The 24,520-nt window shown below is 46.1% G+C and overlaps 1 protein-coding gene across 5 annotated transcripts; it reads right to left on the reverse strand.

Moving 5' to 3' along the window:
• Positions 1-1,411: 1,411 nt before the first annotated feature.
• On the reverse strand, positions 1,412-23,906 carry FAN1 (FANCD2 and FANCI associated nuclease 1). Of its 5 annotated transcripts, none has more exons than XM_020873345.2 (14): positions 23,727-23,903; positions 21,716-23,256; positions 19,323-19,463; positions 18,742-18,943; positions 14,970-15,233; positions 13,274-13,405; positions 10,570-10,678; positions 9,510-9,629; positions 7,544-7,708; positions 6,974-7,121; positions 5,958-6,061; positions 5,016-5,210; positions 4,253-4,381; positions 1,412-1,658 (listed from the first exon to the last, which is right to left on the reverse strand). In XM_020873345.2, the coding sequence occupies exons 2-14, from the start codon at positions 22,962-22,964 to the stop codon at positions 1,521-1,523; spliced, it is 3,096 nt and encodes a 1,031-aa protein (XP_020729004.2). In that variant the 5' UTR covers positions 22,965-23,256; positions 23,727-23,903; the 3' UTR covers positions 1,412-1,520. The 5 variants fall into 5 exon arrangements, with proteins under 5 accessions (XP_020729004.2, XP_020729005.2, XP_020729006.2 ...); XM_020873346.2 differs by having other exon boundaries at positions 23,714-23,903; XM_020873347.2 differs by having other exon boundaries at positions 14,970-15,203; positions 23,727-23,902.
• Between the last annotated feature and the right edge of the window lie 614 nt (positions 23,907-24,520).

Consider the following 24,520-nt stretch of genomic DNA (forward strand, 5'->3'; position numbering starts at 1 on the left):
GACACAGATGTACAGAACAGACTTTTGGACTCTGTGGGAGAAGGCGAGGGTAGGATGTTTCGAAAGAACAGCATGTATATTATCTATAGTGAAACAGATCACCAGCCCAGGTGGGATGCATGAGACAAGTGCTCGGGCCTGGTGCACTGGGAAGACCCAGAGGAATCGGGTGGAGAGGGAGGTGGGAGGGGGGATCGGGATGGGGAATACATGTAACTTCATGGCTGATTCATGTCAATGTATGACAAAACCCACTGAAATGTTAAAAAAAAAAAAAAAATAGTCCTGAACTTTAAATAAGTAAATAAATAAGTAAACTCTTTCAGCCAAAAAAAAAAAAAAGAAAAGCAGGTTTGATTCCTAGGTCAGGAAGATCCCCTGGAGGGCATGGCAACCCACTCCAGTGTTCAAAAAAAAAAAAAAAAAAAAGCTGGGGAGTGGTGTTTCCTTAAGAAGATTAAGGAGTAGGATCCTGGCCGACCCGCCCAGGCCTTCCATCCTGGTCAGTCCCTTCCTGTGTCCATTCCCCTCCCCACCCTGCCCAGGGCTCTGCACACCTTGGAGACACTGCAGGTTGGTTCCACACAACCACAGTAAAGTGAGTATCATCACAGTCTGCAAGTCATGTGAATTTTCTGGTTTCTGAGTACATGTAAAAGTGATGCTTCTGGTATACTATAGTCTATTAAGTGTGCATTATATCTAAAATAAATGTACACACCTTTAAGTATTTTAAATTACTTTCCTGCTGAAATATACTAACCATCATCTGAACCTTCTGCAAGTCAAACCATAACAAATATAATAACAGAGAAGTCTGAAATCTGTGAGAATCACTGGAATGTGACCGAGACCCAAAGTGAACACTGCCGGAAGGATGGTGCTGACAGACCTGCTTGACCCAGGGCTGCCCCAGACCTTGGATCTACAAAAACAGTAGTGCTAAAGCGAGTTCTGCCAGTGTGGGAGACTGCCTCAGTCATCGGGGACATCCCCAAGGGTCAAAACGGAAAGGGACAACTAAATGCCTCTGGTAGAGAGTGTCTCTCCCCCATGGTGATGCAGGCCCAACTGGAGCAAGTGTTGACAGAAATAACAAGGCACTTTGATGACAATGTGTTTCTTAATTCCTAGAGAAATCGGAAAACATAAAAATTCAAGAATCTGTTTCTAATATATTTTTTAGAAAGAAACATTGTGTGTGCTACTTTCATAAAAGACCAAAAGCTGTGAATCGTCTCATTTTGCAGTTTTCCAGTTTTCTGTAAATATAACTTAATAACATAATGCATTCACCTCCTGAAATAGCCACCAAGGTTCTGACCTTTTTGGAAGTTCTTTACTGATATGTGGGATCAGTGAGTGCCCTGAAGCCAATAATGAGGTTGGTGATACAGACACTGTACGATGATGAGTCCTTAAGGTGCCAGGTTTATTATGACAATAACAAACCAAAATTAAATAGGACGTAGTGACATTCTATGCTCTGATGGTCTTAGATGCTTCCGAGCCCTCAGCTCTCAGTTGGGACCCCTGCTCCTGGCCCCGACTGCAGCCACATGGCAAACCTCCACATCCGCCCCCAGCCGGCGCAGCTCGTCCAGCCAGATCATCTGCTTCTGCGACAGCCGGTCATGGGGTCCCTTCACTTCCACCAGCTGGGAGGGTAGTTGTGGAGTGATTAGTGTTTTATTGAGACAGAAGGGCTATTCAAGTGGGCTGTGGCAGTTCCCACTAACGACTATTTATTTAGAAGGCTTGTCCAGCTGCACTGCTGTACTTACATGTCTATAACAACTAAACATGCACATATGAATTCAGTGAGAAAGTCCCCTATTCTGTAGAGACCAGACTGTCCTCCACAAAGAATTAGGAAATGGATTCATACGTAATACGGCAGCTGAAATAGTTTTCCAGCACGCACAGCACTGTTAGTCTCCTGCTTAACACGCCTCAATCACTTTTTTGTTGTGTCTGCAGTTAGACCCAAGCTTCTTGCCAGGACCCACAAAACCGTGTGGCTGGTGTCTTCCCCACGCAAGCAGGGCCCTTGCCCGTGCTTGCCAGTCCCACCGCCTAGTACACGTCTCCCTACTCTTCACGTGTCTGACATCTTCCCCCTCAATGCTCAGCTCAGATTTATTTCTAGGAAGGTCCTTCCCCTTCCTGTCTACTTGTTTACGATGTGTATCATAAGATGAAACTGCTCATCACACATCAGCTCCATGGAACCAGAACTGTGTCAGAGTTGTCTACCACAGAGCACCAAAATTCAAAACACAGCGATGGAGACTACCAACATGAACTACAAATGTTTTTGTTTTCTTTTTAAATTAATAAAGCATTTCCACAGCCTAACAGGAGTCAGAGATCTTAACAGAGATCCCAAAGGGCAGAACAGAGAGAAAAAAATATTTGAATAGATAATGGCTAAAACATTTTTCAAAGTTGATGGAAAATTATAAACCCAAAGATCCAAGAAGCTCGGTGAACTCCAAGTACAGACCCCTAAAGAACACAACTCTAAGAAACATAAATTGCATATAAGTTTGAAAAAAAAAAAAGGCAGGGTGGGGGGGATCTAATAAAGCAGCCAGAATTTTTAAAAGAGGGGAGAGACTACAGACTTCTCACTAGAAACAATACAAGCTAGATGACAGTGGACAAATATTTTAAGGCATTAAAAAAAAATTCTTTGCCTAGGAAAAAATATCTTTCAAAAACGAAGACTTAAAGTCTTAAAATATATAAAGCCTAAATAATTCATCATTAGCACGCTTCCATTGCAAGAAATGTGAAAGGAAGTTCTGTCAGGAAGAGAATGATAGTACATGGAAATCTGAATCTATATAAAGGAGTAACCATTAGAATTCGTATCTATATGAGTAACTATAAAGGCTCATTAGTACACTGTAGAAAGCAAAATAATGTGTTACAGGGTTTATAACATGTTGAGGCATAATGTATGAACACAGCACAAAGGCTGAGAGAGGAGATACACTGTTGTTGGGTTCTTTATATTCTATGTGGACTGGTACATCACTTGAAAGTAGATAAGTGTAAGTACACACTGTAAACACCACTCCAACCACTTAAAACACACGAAGAGTCAGAGCTAACAAGCCAACAGAGGATAAAATGCAACCTTAGATAAAATGAAGAACTGAGACAAAAAACAAATGGTTTAAAGCCAAACATGAATAATCACATTAAATGTAATATTCCCAATACTAACAAATTAAGAGCACAGGTTGTCAGATTAGATTAAAAGTAAGACCCATATATATGCTGCCTACAGAATATAAGAAACTCAAATATAAAAACAAAGATAAGTTTTAAAAAAGTATATTAACTGCCGGCAGCCAAGAGAAAGCTGGAGTGACTATATAATAAATTTGTATCAGTTGATTTCAGAGCAAAGAACATTACCAAGAATAAAGGACGGTCATTTTATAAAAGACTTCAGTTCATCATGGAGACATGACAATCCTAAGTTTATATGTTGAATAATAAAGCTTCACAATATATATAAAGCAGACATTGATAAAACTGAAAAGAAAAACACCCAAATCCACAACTGTAGTCAGAGGTGTCACATGACACCAGAAGCATGACCCAGAGAGAACAGATGAGCTGGACTCATCAAAACTTAATACTTCAACTGTTCAATACACTAGACAATGAAAAGTCAAGTCACACACTGAATGAAATGTATCTGATAAAGAACCTGTACCATAATTTTTCTTTTCATTTCAAAATTCAGTAGTTTAAGAAAACCACTAGCCTGTGACAGGCAGGATGAGACCAGGTGAGGAAAGGGTGGTGGCCGGCCTACAGCATGTGAGCAGATGCTCACTCTTGGAGCTTAGAAAAATCACCCCCAGCCATCCCGGCCTCTTGGTGCTCATACCTGCTGAGTCCCTGCCCTTGACCTGCTTCCAACAGTGGACACAGCACAAGCAATGGCTTGTTGCTGCCAAGCTCAGCTGATAAAAGAGACTGACTTCCGTCCTGCTTACAGCCTGGCCCTTCTCCCTCACCTGCTTAGATGAAATAGGCTGCCGCGTGGGGAGAAGCCAGGTGTCAACACTGTGGACGCCTCTATCAGCAGCCACCGAACAATCCGAGCCCTCAGTCCAGCAACTCTTGAGGGATTCAATCTTGTCTATCACCAAGCAAGAAATGCCTGGATTATGGCCTTTAAGTTGATCATAAAATTACAAACATGACTTTCCATTCTTGCTCAACTGACCTTGACGTGATGACTCTGGGAGCTCCACACAACCAGGTCGGGGAGGCCCCCTCGGCAGTGCCGGAAGTCCAGAGCCAGGCGCCGGCACACGCCACTGAGGATGGAGCCCCCTAGGCAGGACACAAGATCCTGGACAGGAGACACAGGGACAGTCAGTCCTCCCCTGGGATGGAGACCCTGGAGCCCCCAGTGATGGTGAGACGGGGGAGACCCCATGTGTCATTCAGCAGAGATGGGGTCCTAGGACACCAAGCATCCTTCTACCCTGGTGCTGGCACCCCGGCCTCTGGGGACGCGTTCTCCTAGTCAGTTACCAAGCTTTCACCCTGTCAGGAACATCCAGGGAGCAGCTAAGAAGAGAGGATTTGGGGTGAGCACTTAGGCTGCAACAGTGGACCATGGAGGCCACTGGTCACAGGACGGGGAGAGTATCCTCCCTCCAGGGGCCACAGGCCAGGCCAAGGAGGCTGCGAACCAAACGGGCAGAAGGCATAACTGGGGCTTGTTCACACTTGGGACTGTCCCTTCAGGAACAGAGGCCTATGGGCAGGGGTATGACAAGCACATGCATATACACATGTCTATGCGTGTGCTTGCATATATACATGAACAGGTACACACATACACACAGGTACATGAGTGTGTGCATACATACAGGTACACATATATGTGAATGTGTGCATGTATGTTTTTTGTTACAATTGCCAAAAGGAAACCCACATTGGAGGCACTTCCTAAGCGAACCCCACCTGCAGACTCTCACCTGGGCTTGCTGCAGAGAAGAGAAGCGATCCCAGCTGACCAGGGAGGACACCCTGCCTTCCTGGGCCTGCCACGCAGCTGCCACCCAGGCCCGCAGGCTCTCCTCAGGGGCACTGTGGATCTGCTGCAGCCGGGCTTCCATGGCTGGTGCCCTGCTCTCAAAGAAACTGTCTGTGCAGAGGTCCAGTGGGGCCGCCTGTGTGCAGGGAGAACCAGCTCACACTAAGTCTGGGAGGCTGGGGTCATCAGAGGAGCCAACACCCATCAAATCTGGAAACTGGCTACTCTGATGAAGTGGACTCAGGCTTTTTCTCAAAAGATAAATAAAACTCACCCAAGTAATCTGATATAAAAGCAATTTATGACACTGGTTTTTTAGAGAACTAATTTGCAAAGACAAGCACAATTTGCCAAAAGAGTTCTTAGGTTAAACTGGGGGAGCTCTTGGACTTCCCAAGTGGTGCCGTAGTAAAGAATCCACCTGCCAATGCAGGAAACACGGGTTCGATCCCTGGGTCAGAAAGATCCCCTGAAGGAAAGAATGGCAACAGACGCCAGTATTCTTGCCTGGAAAATTCCATGGCAGGCTACAGTCCATGGGGTCACAGAGAGCTGGACAGGACTGAGCGACTGAACATGCACACAGAGTGGAACTCTTAGCAGACATGTGTGACAACACAGGAGTGTACCTGGGCCCCATCAGGATGAAGCCAAAGACACACTAAAAGTTTCAAGAGGAATGATTCCAGTAAAGTAGCTTACATTTTAAATTCTATGAATCAGATTTAAAAATTAAAAGCCATTCTTACGGTGAAATTAGCACTAGGATCCAGAAGAGTATAACTGGGGGCAAGTTTCTGGGGCTGCAACCTCAGGGTCCCAGGGTGGGAGTGACTCACGTGTGAGTACAGAGTCTCTGCGGCCTGAACGCAGCCAGGGTTACCTGATAGGCATTTCTGAAGGCGTCTGGCACCCCATCCATGAAGATGATGTCCCACAGCAGGAGGCCAAACAGGGTGCTGAAGGTGGACCCCTCCCCATGGATCCCTGAGACAAGGCACACACGAGAAAAGTCCATCTCTTCTGTTCTCCAAAGACACCACCATATCCTACTGCCAACTCAAGTTGAAGAAAGTAGCAAAAATACTTCAGATTCAAAGGCACAGGCTGTTTTTGTGCCATTCCCAGCTCATTTTCTTAACATTAGATTGCTTATATACAGAAGCTTTGCTTAAGGATGAAAGTCTTAGTAATTATGACAAAATTCAAATGCATGTTTCACAGTGGAAAAACCCAAGGGACATGTTTAAAAACAAATAGGAGGTCTGATGTTGGAGGGTGAATGCCCAGGAGCCTTTGCCTTCTGACCCCATTCGCCTTCTTCCACAGCACTCCTCTGCCTCAACCTGAATACCACATAGTGCTGGGGTTTTTAAGACTCGGGGTTTTACAGAAAACTTCCAGTCAGAGACTACCCAGTCCAGACCCCCTGTCCCTACCCCACATCCAGACCACAAGATGGGGTGGTAACCTCAGAGAGGCCCAGCCCAGTTCCAGGCAGTGTGAGCTGTGAAGCAGGGTCCCCAGGGCTGCGGCCTCTCCGAGTGGGCCCCTCCTGGCCCCTTGGCACACCTGATGCCCCTACCCAAGACCCGGGCGCTCCTCCACACACTGCAGTACCTCTGAGCGGCTGGCTATGGGCAGCATCTTGTGGTCCTCCCCCAATCCTGTCCACCTGCCTGACCCAAGATCTCCAAGAGCAATCCAGCCACCCTTGCTCCTCCTGTCCCCACCAGAACACCCACCCTCATGGTGGCAGGTGTGAACACTGGCCATGAAGAAGCACACAGCCCTGATGAACTGGGGTGATAAAATTCTCTCCTGAGCCCTCCAGGGCCTCCCACAGGGACAGGATAGAGTGACAACACCCCCCAGTGTGGCCACATGGCCCAGAGTTACCCTGGTCAAAGCCGCAGTGTTTATAATGGGCCAGCGCCAGCTCCTCCACAGAGCACAGGAGAGTGGTGGGGGTGGCCCCCTCAGCCTCCAGCACGAAGACAGACTTCCCCGATCCATGCTGCGGGCACAGCCGGCCTGTGACAGTCACCTGGGTGGTAGGGAGGAACAGCCATTAGCCCCACTCCTGCTCCAGCCCTGAAGCCCCAGACAAACTCTCCCAAAGGCCCCCTGTCCTTAGTGCAACGGCGGGCTGGTCTGTGAGGACGTGGGCAGGTCATCGCCTGACCCCCAGGAGTGCTGCTCTGAGCTGCTCTCCAGGGTCCTGACTGGGCTATGGGCAGGAGGCCTGGCAGGGGTGTGAGCTGCTGACTCAGGGGCAGAGTCACAGCCCCTGCTGACCAGGCCTCTTTGACACCTCAGTGCCAGGCTGAGGTCAAAGCAAGGCTGGGTCACTGCCAACAGCAAACCAGAGGGCTTTCTATGAGAAATGTGTGCTGGAAACCGCTCTTAGGCTGCGTTCAGGAAGAACCCCTGAAATACACCCACAGTGCCCCCAGAATATTCACGCACGTGTCTGACGTCCTCCACGGTGACCTCTGGGAGCTGGCGGAGGACATGCATGTACTTCTGGCCGCTGGGAGAGGCCCGCAGGCGCGCGGCCCTTTGGTACAATGCCAGGCGGTGGCCTGTCCGGACGTGAGGATCGGCCAGCCCTGCAGCAATGCACTGGACAGCCTGTGGAGAGCACAGCACTGTCAGTGTCAGTAAGGCCCAGGCAGTGGCACCCCCATTTCATGGGATGGGAAGCCCCACCATCAATTAATCATTCCTTTTGCTAATTAGCGGTGGGCAAAGCCACCCTCCAGGGACAAGAACATTATTCCTGTAGATTTCACGCAGACACGTTCAACACATAGATGGAGCACAGACCCTGAGGCAAAGGTGTGGGGCAGAAGCAGTCATGTTCCCAACACCATGTCCTGGTCACACGTGTGGACACACTGCCTCAGGAGACAGAGGAGACTGGGGAGAGGGACCTGGGGTAGGGGTGCTCGGGGCCCCAAGGGATGCTCAGGCCAACTGCAAAATTATATGTGGATTTTTGACCATGTCGGGGTGGGAGGTGGTCAGAACCCCTAACCTCTGAGTTAGTCAAAGGTCAGCTATATAATTAATGCCACTGAACTGTATACCTAGCGATGGTTAAAATGGCAAGGTTTTTTGTTGTTGTTATATATAATTACTACGATAAAAGAATAAAAAATAACAACAACAACAACAAAAAAGCCCAGAAGTCAGTGAAGATCAGACCATCAGAGTGCAGCAGCCCAGAGGAATCCAGCAGAGAGAATGAGGCCCTGCTGGCTGCTCTGCAGCCCTAATGGAGCCGGGCTGGCTGTAGGGAGGGGTAGCCCTGGGCTCGGCCTGGCCAAACTGGCTGCTGGGCGGACATGAGCCTCTGCTGGGCTGGCCATTGCCTGCTCTGGAAACTGACATACAGAGGGAAGGAATGGTGACAAAATCACAGGTTATGAGTGGCCAGGAAGACCTCTAGGAAAAGGCTAAAAAAACCCAGGATGCTCCATCAACGTCAAAAATAACCTCGGAGCATTAATGAATACTCCTCTCAGCAGACCCAAATGACGGGAAAGTCTATAAACTCTGAAATTTTATTTCAGTGAGAGAGAAAGGCAGTGTGCACACGCCCTCTGTCCACACTGGGTGGGGGCCGGCGGGAGCCTCTCCTGACACTGGGCAGGGAGCACCATACCCACCTCCAGGAGAAGAACAGTTTTCCCTGGCTCGAAACACTTGAGGTGACAAGGAGCCTTTTAGTTTCAGGCAGTAAATGGAATGTGTCAGGCCCAGAGTCAACTTTTCCAACCCTCCATAACCGGATTCACGTGACCTGCCACTGGAAGAATAAAAGCTCCCAGGGCAGCAGTGCCCTCCGCTGGATGCAGACATGGGGTTGGCAGGGACAGGGGACCACAGGTGGCCACACAGAGGGCCACTGTCGCTGCCTCACAAGGCCCTACCCTGCTGGCCACAGTGGCTGGCAGCCAACAGTGTTCTCACACTCAAAGTCCCTACCAGAGAGGGCAGCACCCAGATGGGATGGAGCCAGACGCCACGTCTTCACCTATGTTTCTACCAGGAGGCCCCGGGCAGTGAATGAATGAAACCACCATTTCCAAACCAGAGAGCGCACCTGTGTGAAGGTGGGGGACACCTAACCCTCCAGCTCCCAACATGATCCACCCGCTGACCCCACAGTCACCCTGTGGTCACACCCCTGCTATTTCTGGGGTTGGCAGAACACAGACAAAGAGGGATGTTTGAGAAATCAATGCTTTAAAAAAAAAGAAATCAATGGTTTAAATCAACTATAGTCCAATATAAAATATAAACTTAAAAAGAAAGAAAGAAATCAACGCCCTAACGACATTTAGAGTCTTAGGGTATTAACAGTTAGCTTTAATGTTTAAATGTACGTGAAGCTGAAGAAAGGTTGGTGCCCCTAGCAGCTACGTACCGGCTCCAGGCGCTTCAGGTGCTGGTGTAAGTTAAGGGCCAGCCGGTCCCACCACCGGCCCCTACTGTCGGGACAGTACACGTCCTGGGACAAGAGGTTTTCAAGCTCCTCCACGGCTTCCTGCAGCAGCAACAAGAAGGGACGTGCATTAGACTCCTGCACACTAAGGCTGCTGTTACACTGACTTGTCAGGAAAACTGGCAAAGGGTATCAGCATCCTTTCCACTCTAAAATAAGGCCCAGGACCCGGGACTGCCGGGAGGGGGCCCTGGGACATCCCCTGAGAGTAGCCTGAGCTCCAGAGGCACCCCCACTTCTCAGCAGGGCCCCTGCACCTCATGTGGATGCAGCTGTGACACTGCATGGCACTCTCTGTGCACCAGGTCAGCAGCACCGGCCACACGGGGTCAGGCTCTGGGCAGAAGCAGCAGCTGGGCTGCAGGTCCGCATGCTTCTGGGAGCCCAGCTGGCCACACGGCCAAGGGTGCGAGGAATCGGGGAGGGGGCTGGATAGGTATGAGGCGGGGTCTCCACCCAGAGGCCCCACCTCAACAGGTGGACTTTGTGGTCCATGTTCATGGCTCACGTTTCATGCTCATCTTTTGTGGTTCCTGAATCTCTGAAAAATCTTATGATTCTCCTGAGAAAAATGCACAAACTCCAGACATGCAACTGCAGATCCAAAGGCTGCTGAAGCCAGTCCCACAGAGGTGCCCAGGGTCCATGGACCCAGGTGAGGAAGTCCAGCTCTAGCAGAGCCTCTTTGTAAGATGCCGAGTTTCAATACATAAGTATCTGCCCAGCAAAAGCTGAATCTGGCAACCTCACAGCTCTGAGTGTGAGCAGGGGCGTGACTGGAGCCCTCACTCCTGACCGTAGGTTACTTCCAGACTGTCCATGACTGCTGTCCCAGGAACTTGAGCTGAGGCGAGGTTTCCACCTCAGAGATGTGGGGAGACCCTCCCCATCACACGGGGGCCCTGACAGCAGCTCAGCCCTGGCTGCAGACCACGTTGGCGGGAGAAGTCAAGAGCCAGGGGCGGAGGGCTGGTGCACCCACCTTGTACAGGTGAAGTCTCTGCAGTATTTCAACGTTTCGGGACAAAATCCTCGTGTAAACCCACCCAACGGTAAAACACCGGAGGAAGAGCGGTAAATTCTTGTGGTACCTAAAACGAAGATGTCCACCAGCAGTTTAGTGGTTTGGTGTGTATATTGTAAGACAATCCTAAGAGGTGATTTAGAAAAGGCAGAGGAACCAGAGATCAAATTGCCAACATCCATTGGACCATAGAAATACAAGAGAATTCCAGAAAAACATCTACTTTTGCTTCATTGACTATGCTAAAGCCTTTGACTATGTGGATCACAACAAACTATGGAAAATTCTTAGAAATGGGAATACCAGACCACCTTACCTGCCTCTTGAGAAATCTGTATGCAGGTCAAGAGGCAACAGAACTGGATGTGGAACAAAGGACTGGTTCCAAATTGTGAAAGGAGTACGTCAAGCCTGTACATTGTGTACATTGTCACCCTGCTTATTTAACTTATATGCAGAGTACATCATGCGAAATACCGGGCTGGATGAAGCACAAGTTGGAATCAAGATTGCCAGGAGAAATATCAATAACCTCAGATACACAGATGACATCACCCTTATGGCAGAAAGTGAAGAAGAACTAAAGAACCTCTTGATGAAACTGAAAGAGGAGAGTGAAAAAGTTGGCTTAAAACTCAACATTAAAAGAATGAAGATCATGCCATCCGGTTCCATCACTTCATGGCAAATAGATGGGGAAACAATGGAAACAGTGAGAGACTTTATTTTCTTGGGTTCCAAAACCACTGCAGATAGTGACACCCAGCCATGAAATTAAAGGACACTTGCTCTTTGGAAGAAAAGCTAAGACCAACCTAGACAGCATATTAAAAAGCGGAGACATTACTTTCCCAACAAAGGTCTGTCTAGTCAAAGCTATGGTTTTTCCAGTAGTCATGTGTGGGTATGACAGTTGGATCATAAAGAAAGCTGAGCACCAAAGAATCAATGCTTTTGAGCTGTGGTGTTGGAGAAGACTCTTGAGAGTCCCTTGGACTGCAAGGAGATCCAACCAGTCAATCCTAAAGGAAATCAGTCCTGACTATTCGTTGGAAGGACTGATGCTGAAGCTGAAACTCCAATACTTTGGCCACCTGATAGGAAGAACTGACTCAGTGGAAAAGACCCTGATGCTGGGCAATACTGAAGGCAGAAGAAGGGGACAACACAGAATGATATGGTTGGATGGCATCGTCAACTCGATGGACATGAGTTTGAGCAAGCTCCTGGAGTTAGTGATAGATAGGGAAGCCTGGCGTGCTGCAATCCATGGAGTTGCAAAGAGTCAGACACGGCTGAGCGACTGGACTGAACTGAACTGAAGAGGTGACAAAGCAGACTGAATTTTTTTCTTCTAAGAAGATACATTCTGAACACCATCTGTCGTGTGCAGGTTTTTACACCACAAATCTATGTTCTCATGGCCACCTGCTTGAAGTCACCAAACGGCGATGTGAAGTGAGAGCCAGAGGTCAGATGCCAGCCCCCAGGCCGGACTCAGGGCCTCCACCTGATTTTAATACAAGTTCAGTGTGGTTTCCATGTTTATAAATGGCTAAAAGAAGTCAAAAGGAGAAAAACTGTGTGGCACTTAAAAATTACAAGAAACATACATTTGGTGTCGGAGAATACACCTGCACTGGGACAGTCCCGCCCATTCACTGGCAGAGCCTGACCACTGCCCCACTAGGCCTCCACACAAGAGGCTATTGACTTCTGTCCTACAGGAACCCAACTTCCCAGCCACAAGGTCTTATCATTTTTTTTAACCAACAAAATCATCCATTAACTTGTTTTAACCATTTGTTTTGCTGTTTGGTCTGAGAAATGTTTACACATTTGCCCAATTATCTTAAGAAAATCCCCCAGGGTCCATGCACATCATGGGCTAACACTTGTTGCAAAACACTGGCTGTCTCCTTCCTACAAAGGCCTATAAGTAAATGCCTCACTCTGTCTGAATTACTCCCAAACTAAACACGGAGAAAATATTCAGTTGTTTTTTCTTAACAGTAAAGGCTATTTTCCTGGCTATGGTTTTTAAGTTTGTATTATTTCTGTGTAGACTTTTGTCCTAAATGTTTTTCTGAAAGAGATCCAATACTACTAATTTTTCTCATCACTTTGTACTAAGGAAGGAAAAAGTTTCTTAACCCTATGGAACACGTTGAACATTTTTTTTTCCCCACGTTGAATATTTATTAAACCAAAAAGAATGAAGGATCATGTGCTGTGTACTTGAACTCTTGAAGCAAATGTTCAATTTCATTTTCTTTTTTTTTAAAGGTATGATTCATTTTCTTGTTCAAAACAACAGCTCCTGGAATTTCCACCAGAAGAAGACAGCTTCTGTCCTGTGGCCAGGCTTCCCCCATGGTTGTAATTCAGCTGACCAAACCCGAGGGGCCAGTCCCCCTGCAGGTGGCAAGCTACTGTCTGCCACAGATGGACCAGGGTTATAAAAATCACTCCAAACTTTCAGACACTCTCTGCTACTCACCTGGCACTTTTGACCCCATGCAAAGCGAGGAGGAAGTTCAACTACACACGCTGGCCTCACCACAAAACAAAACGAGCGCGTTCCTCATGAAGAAGATGATCTTACGCAGTTAGAACAACTAGGTCAGTCGGTAACCCTCACAGGCACCAGAGAACCACTCACCTCAGGGATGGGTGGTCTTTCAGTCCATCCCAGTTCTGCTTTGCACACCGAGCGAGCTCCCTAGCCTCCTCCCAGGCCCCGCTGGCCATTGCCGTGGAGATGTCATTCAGCATGTGTGCGGCCACCGCGTACCTGGGGAGGGACAGACAGGCGGGAAACCACGACATTCAGGTTTCAGGGGGGGATGAGCACTGATGTACAGAACCTCATATCCCCACATCCCACCCAACACATTCAGATCTGCTTTTGAAAACACAAGGGTTACGTTTTATCTCAGTAATAATTTGACTATTACTCCATGAATAGCCTAGAAGTGTTCATACAGGCCTCCCAGCCAGAAAGCTGAAGACACACACACCTTACCATCACATCACATGTCCCATTATATGATGCAACACTGACCAGCTCTTCCTCCCTGACCTCCAGTGCCCACTCACTCATTCATCCATTCAACAATCTGGGAGCAACTATGACAACATGTAACCAATCTCAGGATTATACAGAAGTGTAGGTTTGGTCATTTAATCACTAAGTCAGAGATGGCCAGAGGGATACTGCCCAAGCTAAGAGAATTATTTGGGATTTTCAAAAACAACTTCAGGGACAGAATCTGGGAGATGGCAATGCTGAGATGTTCTAAACCCATGTAACTGAAGAGAGATAGCTTCTCAGCATGTCTTTAGATACCAAAGCAAAGACATGGGCCCCATGGTTCTGTAACACTGAGTTACAGTCAGTTATAGGACAGTTACTGTCCGTCTGCACAGTCACTGTGCTCTGGACTCACCCTCGAGAGAAAAGCACACACCAGCACTGTGTGCAGAAACTGTCAAATGAGAGAAAAACAGTCCCCCAAGTGTAAAAATTTGCTCACGCACGCTTCCATCTAGCTCTCTTTTAATACTCAACTGGACAGCTCTAAGGCAATGAAAAATGGAATTGGAGAAAGCACTCTAACTAGAAGATCTGACTGAAAAAGTTATTCCTACTGAATACAAATAAGATATTGACCATTCTAATAACCAAGGCAAAATGGGCTAAAATCAGTTTACATTGACTCTGTTTTGATCCAATCATTTCAATAGCTTATTTTTTAAAGCACATACTAGACAACACTTAAACATCTTTCCTAAAATCAAATATCAGAAACCATTTCAGCTAACTTTGAATCATAAACCTGCAACATCTATGCAATTTTTTTTTTAATCAAAATCCACTTTTGCTAAACACTGGCTAAATCCATGCATCAAGACAGATTCATGAAAACTTCTATTGTCTGCATGATTCTGGTACATGGTCCACAAGTTAGTTATTAGCTTTATTTTAAGCATCATTACCCGGAAGATATTCAGCCTTGTTCATGCCAACAACATACTCACAAGGCAGGTTTGTTCAAATGTCTATATTTAAAAAATGCTCCCCCTGCCAAAGCTATTTGGGAATATAAACCAGGGGAAAACTGTGTAGCTCTAACTCAAAACTCGTGGGTTTTGGCAACCTTAATCAAACTGCATTTCTACATTCTCCTCACAGTCCTGGAAAAGTATACAAGCAAGCAAAAAACTAAACAGGAAGCAAAAACTTAAAAAATGATTTTGAGCAGATGTTTCTCTTGTGGATGGCAAAAAACAATAATAGATCCTTCTGCATAAATTTAAAAACGCACAGATGTTACAGTGAGCAACCACTCTCTTACCTAATGAGATCATCCCTGTCCTGGAAGATTGGGGTCTTCCGATTGATGGTGTACCTGGGGAACTCCAAGCGGCCCAGGTTGACCAGCAGCACAGTGGAGAGCTGACCCTGGCCCCCACAGGCGGCCTCCTCATCTTCCACCATGTCGCTCAAGGAGAAGAGCAGCAGGGCCCGGGAAAATACTGCCCGAGGGCCTCGAGAGACTCTCAGGGAACGTCCCGCCACATCTTTAGCTCTATACACAATATGGAAGAGACTTGCTGGTCTGTAAGCATTTGGACATCAGATTTCATAGATTATTTCAAGCTAAACAGTATTCACTATTCTAAGCCTGAAGCAAACCTCTGGCCTCTGGCTGTGTGATGTTAAAACATTTGTTAACCTCTCTGGGGCTCAGAGCCCTACCTTGGAACACGGTGAAGATTCGATGAAATTAAACCTGCAGATGATTTCACATAGTGTTTGCCTCAATAAAAGAGCAGAATAAGGTTTATGCTGGTCCTGAACACATGAAATACCAGAGAAACTCAAAGTGTTACCTGTTTGACATTAGCAACTCTCAATTCTTGACTCCAGTGACAATTTAGATTAAATAATAGATATTCATTTATTTAAGATAACTTTATTTATTTATGGCGGTGCTGGGTCTTTGTTGCTGTGTGCAGGCTTTTCTCTAGTTGCAGCAAGTGGGGGCTAATCTCGAGTTGTGGTACACAGGCTTCTCATTACAGTGGCTTCTCTTGTTAGGGGGCACAGTCTCGAGGGTGAGTGGGCTCAGTAGTTGCAGCTCCTGGGCTCTAGAGCACAGGCTCAGTAGTTGTGGCACATGGGCTTAGTTGCTGGCAGCATGTGGGATCCTCCCAGACCAGGTATCAAAACCATATCTCCTACACTGGCAGATGGATTCTTTACCACTGAGTCACCAGGGAAGCCCCACAGGTATTTATTTAGAAAGTCATTGTCAAAGGCCCTTGGTCAGGCAGCAGGTCATAACCAGGGCCTTCTGGCTCTAACAACCTGGACACCATGCATGACAGGGTTTCTCTATTGACATCTGGGCATTAGACAATGCTCAGCTGTGTCCCTAGCCTCCACTCACTAAATGTCAGTGGCACCCACTACCCACCTCAGTCACAATGAGAATGCCTCCAGATGATGCCAGGCATGCCTGGAGGTCAAGGTCCCCCAGTGAGAGCTGGAGTCCAGTGGAGGACCTCACCCTTCCTGCCAGTCCAGAAGCTATGAAACCAAAGGCAGAGCTGACTCCCTGGGGCATGCAGAGATCAATGCCCCCAGCACAGTCTTGAAGACACAGGGGTAGGGTTCCCACCTCACCACCATCTACATGAGGATCACACAGCCACAGAGCCTGACAGCACCCCCAGCCTTCCTCCCCACGCAGTCCCAAGCGTGTCCAGTGGCCCGGGACTCCAAGTTGCAGAAGGAAACATTCAGCGTGACTAAACACACAGAAGGATTCAGAGAGTGTGAATAAGGAGGCTTTTTCTGCAGAGGAAGGTAACCAGGTATTACCTTCATGTGGAGCTGTCAGAAGCTCAGGTTTCACTCCTGGGCTCCAGAGCTTAATGAAGAAATAAAGGACACTATCAAGTGATAAAGGTGTGTTATGTAATGGAGTATTAGCCATAAAAAAGAAATTCTTCCATTTGCAACAATGTGGAGGGATCTAGAGAGTGAAATAAGTCAAAGACAAATACTACATGTTATCACTTCTTTGTGGACTCTCAAAAACAAAACAAATGAATGCATATAACAAAAGAGAAATATATTCACAGCTAGAAAAAATAAACTAGTGGTTACCAGCAAGGAGAAGGAAGCAGGGAGAGGTGAGACAGGTAGAAGAGTAAGAGAGATGAACTACACTGTAAGAAATAGATAAGCAACAAGGATGTACTGCACAGCACAGGGAAATACAGTCATCATTTTGTAATAAATTTAAATGGAGTATAATCTGTACAAATACTGACTCACTATGCCGCACACCTGAAACTAATATGTCAACTATACGTCAATCAAAAAAAATTTTTAAGGATAGTGATTCTAGTAAAAAACTAGAATACTCTTAACGGGCTTCCCTGGTGGCTCTGTGGTTAAGAATCTGCCTGCCAATGAAGGAGACACAGGTTGGATCCCTGCTTCAGAAGATCCTACATGCCACAAAGCAGCTAAGCCCATCCGCCATTAACTACTGAGCCTGTGCTCCACGGCAGGAGAAGCCACTGCAGTGAGGAGCCCTCACATCACAATTAGGGCAGCCCTGCTCACCGCACCAGAGAGAAGTCTGCACAGCAACGGAGACCCAGTCAGCCAAAAGTATATAAATAAAGTTATACATGTAAAAAATGGTCTTAAGATTCTCATTTCTCTATAATTCTCATGTCAGTGATAAAAAAATGTTCATCTTAATTCTATTTCTGTTCCTACATGCTCAGTGCTTACACTGAGAAACAGCTAATTTAGTGTTCACTTACTTTTAAAATATTACACACATGAATACCATGAAATACTTAAGAAATAAAATTAAAGACTTAGAAGACATTTAACCACAGGGATGAGGATCTTATACCCCTAAATTAATTAAGTATAAATACATAATCTAGTTAAATACTTTTGGAAAATCTACAGTATAAACTTTTTGAAATGTTGACAGTGACATTTTTCTTAATAATGTATGCCTTATTTATGCCTGTGTTTTACTAAGATTAATATTTGTAGTATCTTTCCAATAAGGATGGCTCTCGGCACGTTAACAGCTCAAAGTTACACACACACACACACACACATATTATATAAAATAACAATGACGTTGCTTTAAACTGTTTGCCAAAAGCATTATCTCATCTCATTTTCAACAACTCTGGAAAGTGGATTTCCAGACTAAGGTTGATATAGTTATACTTTAGACATAACATGGGCAGAAGAAATAAATTCTGAGATTTTTATGATCTTTCCTAACCTGAAACTGTTCAGGAGCTTTTATAAGGACAAAAGAAACCATCCACACAGCTTTTGGAAAATTTTAATCTTTCAATTCAAGAGAAATTGCATATTATTGCTGACAGATCATGTTTCAATAAAAAGTCTGAAATAAAAATTTGGCTGGATAATTCATGTTTAAATCTTGTTTAGGAGAGTAGTTAAAACTGCATTTTTCTTGAGTAATAAAACACTAGAATATGCTAGCGGCCCAGTGCCTCTAACCTCTTGCCTCTTGGTTTTTCTTGTCCTAGAAATCAGTGTGGTATGACAAGAATTATGAAAGCTAACCCAAGAAAGAATCCAGACCTGATCATTAAGGTTCTCTGCCTTTTCAGTCTGGCAGCAATTGCAAAAACAATCACAATCTGGAAACACATACCATCTATTTTAAGACCTTAGTATGTGCTGTGTGTGTGTGTGTGTTAGTAGTTTAGTCATGTCCAGCTCTTTGTGACCCCTATGGACTGTAGCCTGCCAGACTCCTCTATCCATGGAATTCTCCAGGTATGAATACTGGAGTGATTTGCCATTTCCTTCTCCAGAAGATCTTCCTGACCCAGGGATGGAACCCAGGTCTCTTGCATTGCAGGCAGATTCTTTACCACTGAGCCGCCATGGAAGCCTAACCAACAACTCAAAAGTTCTTACTGTAACAAGTTCCTTCACTGCTCCACCTGAAACCACCACAACATTGTTAACTGACCACACCCCAACACAAAATGTTTTTTGTGTTAATAAATAAATAAAATGATTTAAAAAAAGAGCCACAAAACCTTTTCAGGATCACTGCGCCAATGCCAGGCTGGTTCCGGCCCCAAGTACAGACTGAAGGCTGCTTGGCCAATCTGAGGAACGCGTCCACCAGCTGCTGCTTCTGTCCATGGGCACTCGCCAGGTGGAAGGTCTTTGCCAGGGCTTTCAGTTCCGGAGCAGAAAGGAGCTCCAGCACCTCAGGGAGCTCCTGCAATTCAGATTCTGAAATTTTTTTTTTTTTTAAGTACTTTAAATAAGTTTATTATTTTACAGTTTTATTGATACTTTAAGAAGAAAGCTTATTTGTTGTCCTAAGATTAAGAACTCAATTTAGGGATTTCCCTAGTGGTTCAGTGGTTAACTCTGAGCTCCCAGTGCAGGTGGCCTGGGTTTCATCCCTCTTCAGGGAACAAAGATCTTACATGCCACAACAAAGACCCAACACAGCCAAATAAATTAAAAAAAAAAACAATTTAAAAGACACACACAATCACTATTTCTCAGGCACCAATCAGGAAATGACATGAAACTAGCACCACCCTCATTTTGCAGAAACTCCCTTCACGGTGTTTCCACTTTGGTTCCCCTGGACGAACCATACCTGTCTGCAGGAAGCCTGCATGTGTCAGTTCTCCAACCACAGGGGTTAAGTCAGCAGAGATCTCTTCATAGGCCAGCTTGTTCACCTTAATCCAGCCGAATTTACGTTGAAAAAGTCTTACGTATAACTTCTGACCATTGGCTGTGACAAAGTTAAGATAATCAGTGAAAAACATTCTATTTCTTCTCAAAAACCACCTCAGTTCTGCTACCACTTCCTTTTGTAAACCAAAGTGAGTAAAACATGCTGTTACAAATGCACATATGCTGACTCAACTGATCTTCCAAGAATATCATTTTCTTCCATTGGAAGACAGAACTTATTTCAAATACAAAGTCCTGTGGGAATGTCTCCTTGGCTTGTGTGCAGGACAGGAGGAGCAAGAGGACACAAAGCCTTTGTGACAGTCTTTGGAACTAAGGCTCCCTCTTCTCTTCTGTCATGAAAAGTGGGAGTGGGGGCCAGTAACACCATCCTCCCAAAGCCGGTGAAAAGATTAAACAAGATAAGTAAATAAACCATTCCAAAGTTGGTAATGATTATTAGCCACTTAAAAACCTAAAGGACTTCCTTGGTTGTCCAGTGGTTAAGAATCACCCATCCACTGCAGGGTCCCTAGTCAGGGAACTAAGACCCCACATGCTTGTGTGGTGCGGCCAAAATTAAATAAATAAAATTAAACAGAGAAATAACACCATCTATTTAAATATATATATATATATATATATATATATATATCTTTAAAAAGATACTAAAAAATAAAAGGGTAGGATGAAAGTTCCTCACTTTCTAACCAACATTTCTAGTCCCTCAAGAGAGGCACACCCCGCCCCCTCACCAAGAGTTCCAGTTAGTCTATTCTCTGTTTTTGGTTTCATACTCAATATTCTATTTTAAGCTGAAAATCATATGAAAAGGATTTTTTTTTTAAAAGTCTGGCTTTGGTAGAGCAGCCATCTCTAACTCAGTGATCTCCACGAAGCTATATAATTAACCTGGTCTCAAGTTTTCCTATTACCCAAATTATCTTTCAATTTCCAAATCTAGAGTGGTCTCGGGACTTCCCTGGCCATCCAGTGGTTAGGACTCTGCTCTCCCAATGCAGGAGGCACTGATTCCATCTTTAGTCAGGGAACTAAGATCCTGTATGCTGCATGGTATGGCCAAAAATTTAGAAAAATAAAATGATACTACCTTATTTATTAAATTTTCTACAGTTATTTCCCTTTTCTCTTGAAAGAGGCAAAATCGATTCACAGTAGCTATTTTCACAACAGAGACACTAAAGATGATTCTCTGTGGAGGGCAGCCCATAAGAATCTGCAGAGCTTACACTAGGAAACTCTTCCTACTTCTCAGTCACACCACAGCCCAGGGTTACTAACTACTTTCATAAACGCTCGTACGCCAACCAAAGATCTGTGACCACCCTGGATACAAGAGTCGATGGGGTGTCACCCACACAAGCAGAGTCACAGTTCCACTGTGTGAATGTAAAACTGAATTCCTTCTCTTACCTGTTATTGGTAACGTTCAGGATTTCTTTTTTGTAACTGGACTGGGAGTCAGACCTGCTACTATTACTAGTGGTCAGCATGGCCCCCAAGGAAGCTTCTCCTGCTTGAGAGGGACTCATGTGCACATAGCCATCAAGGTCCTTTGGATGAGCAGCTGATGGAGGGTGGAAGTGGGGCAGGAGGGAGTGCACAGCTCTTGCTCTAAACCTGCACTATTTGCTTTGAGCCACATAGCTGGCTGCCAAGGAATTTAGGTATGTTTTTAAATGTACCAATTTACAAAATTAAAAAAGAAAAATAATTAATGTATCAATTTAGCTTGAAAACTTCCATTTCCTGCATACCTTTACTTTAAAAGGCAGAGCCCAGGCAACTAAAGTGTTATTGGAGGAAAAAAATATGCCTCAGTATCCCTTAGTTTATTTGCCTGTATTTTATTTTCATTTTTGAGGAAATGGCCGGCAAAAACAACAAATCCACCAAATACAACTGCAAGCTTGATTAAATGCTTGAAACGCAAGGTACACTTTTCTAAGTTACACTATTTTTTTCCCCCTAATCTGGGAAAAGCTGTTTTTACAACCATCAAATATACATAAAAAGGACAAACAACTGCTTCCATTACACGCAAAGTATAGTGTATAAGGATGACAGTGCAGAAGCAGGCATCACCTGGCCCCAAATCTTATCTCTTTTTAAAGGCACATCGTTGTTGAGCTGAACACCATCACTGGCTCTGATTCCCCTGAGTACTCCCAGGGGGCTCCCCAAACCACTGACTCCTTGGGGTCATCAGCTTTCTGCCCATCACATCCCAGACCAACTCAGGGCAGCAAATGGCAAACAAAGCCTCAAAAGCAAACAGGCTCAAGATACCTGATAACTGATGAAACTTAGTTACAATGCCCTTCTCATGTTCATCAAAGAGCATCCTGTCTTCTTCATTCTCAAACACGGCTTTCAGCACCACCAGGAAACTCCGAAGGTAGTAAGGATGGTCTGGCAGTTCTGGACTTGTGACCCAGGACACATCACAGCTTGACCTCTTCTCCAAAGGCGTCTGATGAGTGATTTCATCCTCTAAGCTACTGTCAGATTCTGGAGGAAGCGTTTGGCTGTTGGTCTGTATAGAAGCACCAACTGTGGAACTCAGAGGTTTTGCCTCCCGACGTGAGCCTTGATTTGCCACTTCTGAAACAATAGTCATTTTCACCTCTTCACAATGACCTGTCTCACATTTTTCAGTAACTTCACCATCTACTCCTTTGACACTCTCCTGCTTTGCAAGATGGTCCTTAGAAGCAGACTTTCTATGCCCGAGAATTAAATCTGATGAAAACACAGGCACATCACCTGTGCAGGCAGGTGTTAGGGTTGATTGCTCACATTCCTGGGCAGCTGTCTGGCCTTCAGCTTCCTCCACCTTAGTGCCTTCCACTGTATGTGGGGTGCTCAGCTCCTCCTGAGAATCACCAGTAAATATGTTCTCCTTTTGAGAGCTGTTCTCCAGAAGTGGATCCTGGCCCTCCACCTCCAAATGCTGATCAACCAGGCTCTTAACCCTTGTGCATGAGGACCTCTGCAGACTCTGATTAGTGAACCCCTCATTCTGATTCAGGGATCTTTTAGCCTTTATGTATCTTCTGGACAATTTAGAGGACAGGCTTCCCAGAGAAATGACTTTTACATTATGATGTCTCAGCTCTTCTTGATTTCTGCACACCGAGTCACCTTTACTTTTAAAGTAGGGGCTGGTCTGCTGTTTTTTGCCCATTTTTTCTGAATCATTTTGGCCAGGGGTTAAATCTATCGTTGATGGTGACGACTTCTCTGGAGTTATATCTTCTAAGGCAATATTGGTCAAATCTATGGTGGGCACGTTTGAACTTAAGCTGACATGCCCGGGACCACCTGGAGTCATGTTGTCATGGTCAGCACACATTTCATCAAGGTGCCGGTTCAGGTCATATCTTGGCACCATCTTACTACAAATAGGGCAGGCAAGTTTAGCAGGGGGTGCATTGTTAAAAAACGAAATAATAGAGTTAGATTCATTTTTTTTAGTTTTGCTGCTTGATAAACTTGTACGAGGCCTCTTTTTTGAGGATTTGCCTACAGACATCATGAGTAGTATTAGGAAAGCTGGGTGGGGACTTCCCTGGTGTCCAGTGGTTGGGATTCTGTAATTCCACTGCAAGGGGCCCAGGTTCGATCCCTGGTCTGGGAACTGGGGTCCCCTGCATGCCCCAACGGGCAGCCAAGGAAAAAAAAAAGCAAAGCTGGGTGTTTGTTTCAAGTAGTAAAACTCAAGGTAAGACCTGGGAAAGATATCAGTGGTTTACTTTTACTTCCCTGATTCGAAATCATAAAAAATGGGATCCTATTGGACTTCATGTTACTCATTTAGTTTCTTCTTCCTATGAAACAAAACATGTGAATTAAGAACATATTTATGAATTCAACACCAGAGGCGGGAAACGATCAACGATAGTATTTCACGAGATGGGGCCTTGAATAGGCCCTGGCCTTGGAAAGAAAAGCCCAAGGCCCGGCTGTCCACGCGACCCCAGAGTGTCCCTCAGCCGCGAGGATAAGTTCTAAGACTCCTCTGTAAGATCAAAATCAGCCACCCTAAAAAGGGACGTCTGACTACGCGAGGTCTTCGTTCAAAACCGCCGCACGAGTAACTAACTCCTCCCGGGCAGAGCACGCCTATTCCGCCCGCACAGGCCTGTAATGAGAAGCGCCGCCGGGAGTCGCGGGCATCTGTCCACCCCCCCGCCCCGCCTCCCCGCGATCCTGCAACTCCGGCCGCCGAATCTCCTGAGGCCAAAGCTCTGGCAGGCCCGCCGCCCCCTGGGATCGTGTGCGCACCTGGGATACGCACCTGGGAGGTGCACCTGGGACTCCGCCGCCAGCCCGGCCGCCCTCCTCCCTCCCTTCCTTCTGTTCCCCCAACTCGCTCCTCTGGCCCTGCCGCCGCCAGCAGCCACCTCTCCTCTCACAGCCCCCAACTCCGGCCAGACAGCCCCGCGCCTCCAACAGGCTACGCGCGCCAGGCATTCCCAGCTGATTCCCGAGGACTCGGCCGTCACAGGCTAGGCTAGCGGAGGTTCGAGCAATCAATCGGCCTTCCCTCTTCCGTTAAAGGCAGCCGGCGGTTCGGGGAGGCTGAGCCAGAGTAGGTCGGCCCAGACTCCCCACCTCCTGTCTTTCACAACCTGGCGGAGGCGGGCGGGCGGGCGGGAAGGTGGGCAAGTTGCTGTTCTCGAGCATTCGGTGACCAAGGAAGCCGCCTCCTGGGAGGAGACACAGGCCAAGACTCCCCTTGGCCAGCAAGCGTGTGCTGAGGTTCCTGGAAGAGATGCTGTTTGCTGCCGAATGCAAGAGATTCCAAAACCTCAGGAGCACAGGAGTCCAAGGCCATACCACCTTGAACTGAACGCACCCCATCTCATCAAGAGAAAAAGACTAGTAGATCAACAAGGACCTACTGTGTAGCACAGGGAACTATATTCAATATCTTGAGATACCTTACAGTGGGCAAGAATCTGAAAAAGTACACACACACACACACACACACACACACATCTGTATCTATGAATCACTTTGCTGTTCACATGAAACATTGTAAATTAACTGCACTTCAATTAAAAAAGGTAAAAGAATAAATGTATTGGA

Source organism: Odocoileus virginianus, chromosome 16, assembly GCF_023699985.2.
Source record: "Odocoileus virginianus isolate 20LAN1187 ecotype Illinois chromosome 16, Ovbor_1.2, whole genome shotgun sequence".
NCBI lineage: Eukaryota > Metazoa > Chordata > Mammalia > Artiodactyla > Cervidae > Odocoileus > Odocoileus virginianus.

What these genes read in the sequence shown, in the direction of transcription:
- FAN1 (XM_020873345.2), bottom strand. Translation starts at nt 22,964, where the DNA reads ATGATGTCTGTAGGCAAATCCTCAAAAAAGAGGCCTCGTACAAGTTTA. An exon ending in ACCTGAAGCGCCTGGAGCCG is followed by an intron (nt 7,709 to 9,509) that starts GTACGTAGCTGC and finishes TGCTCTCCACAG; the next exon opens with GCTGTCCAGTGCATTGCTGC. An exon ending in ACACTGCGGCTTTGACCAGG is followed by an intron (nt 6,062 to 6,973) that starts GTAACTCTGGGC and finishes GCCTTGTCTCAG; the next exon opens with GGATCCATGGGGAGGGGTCC.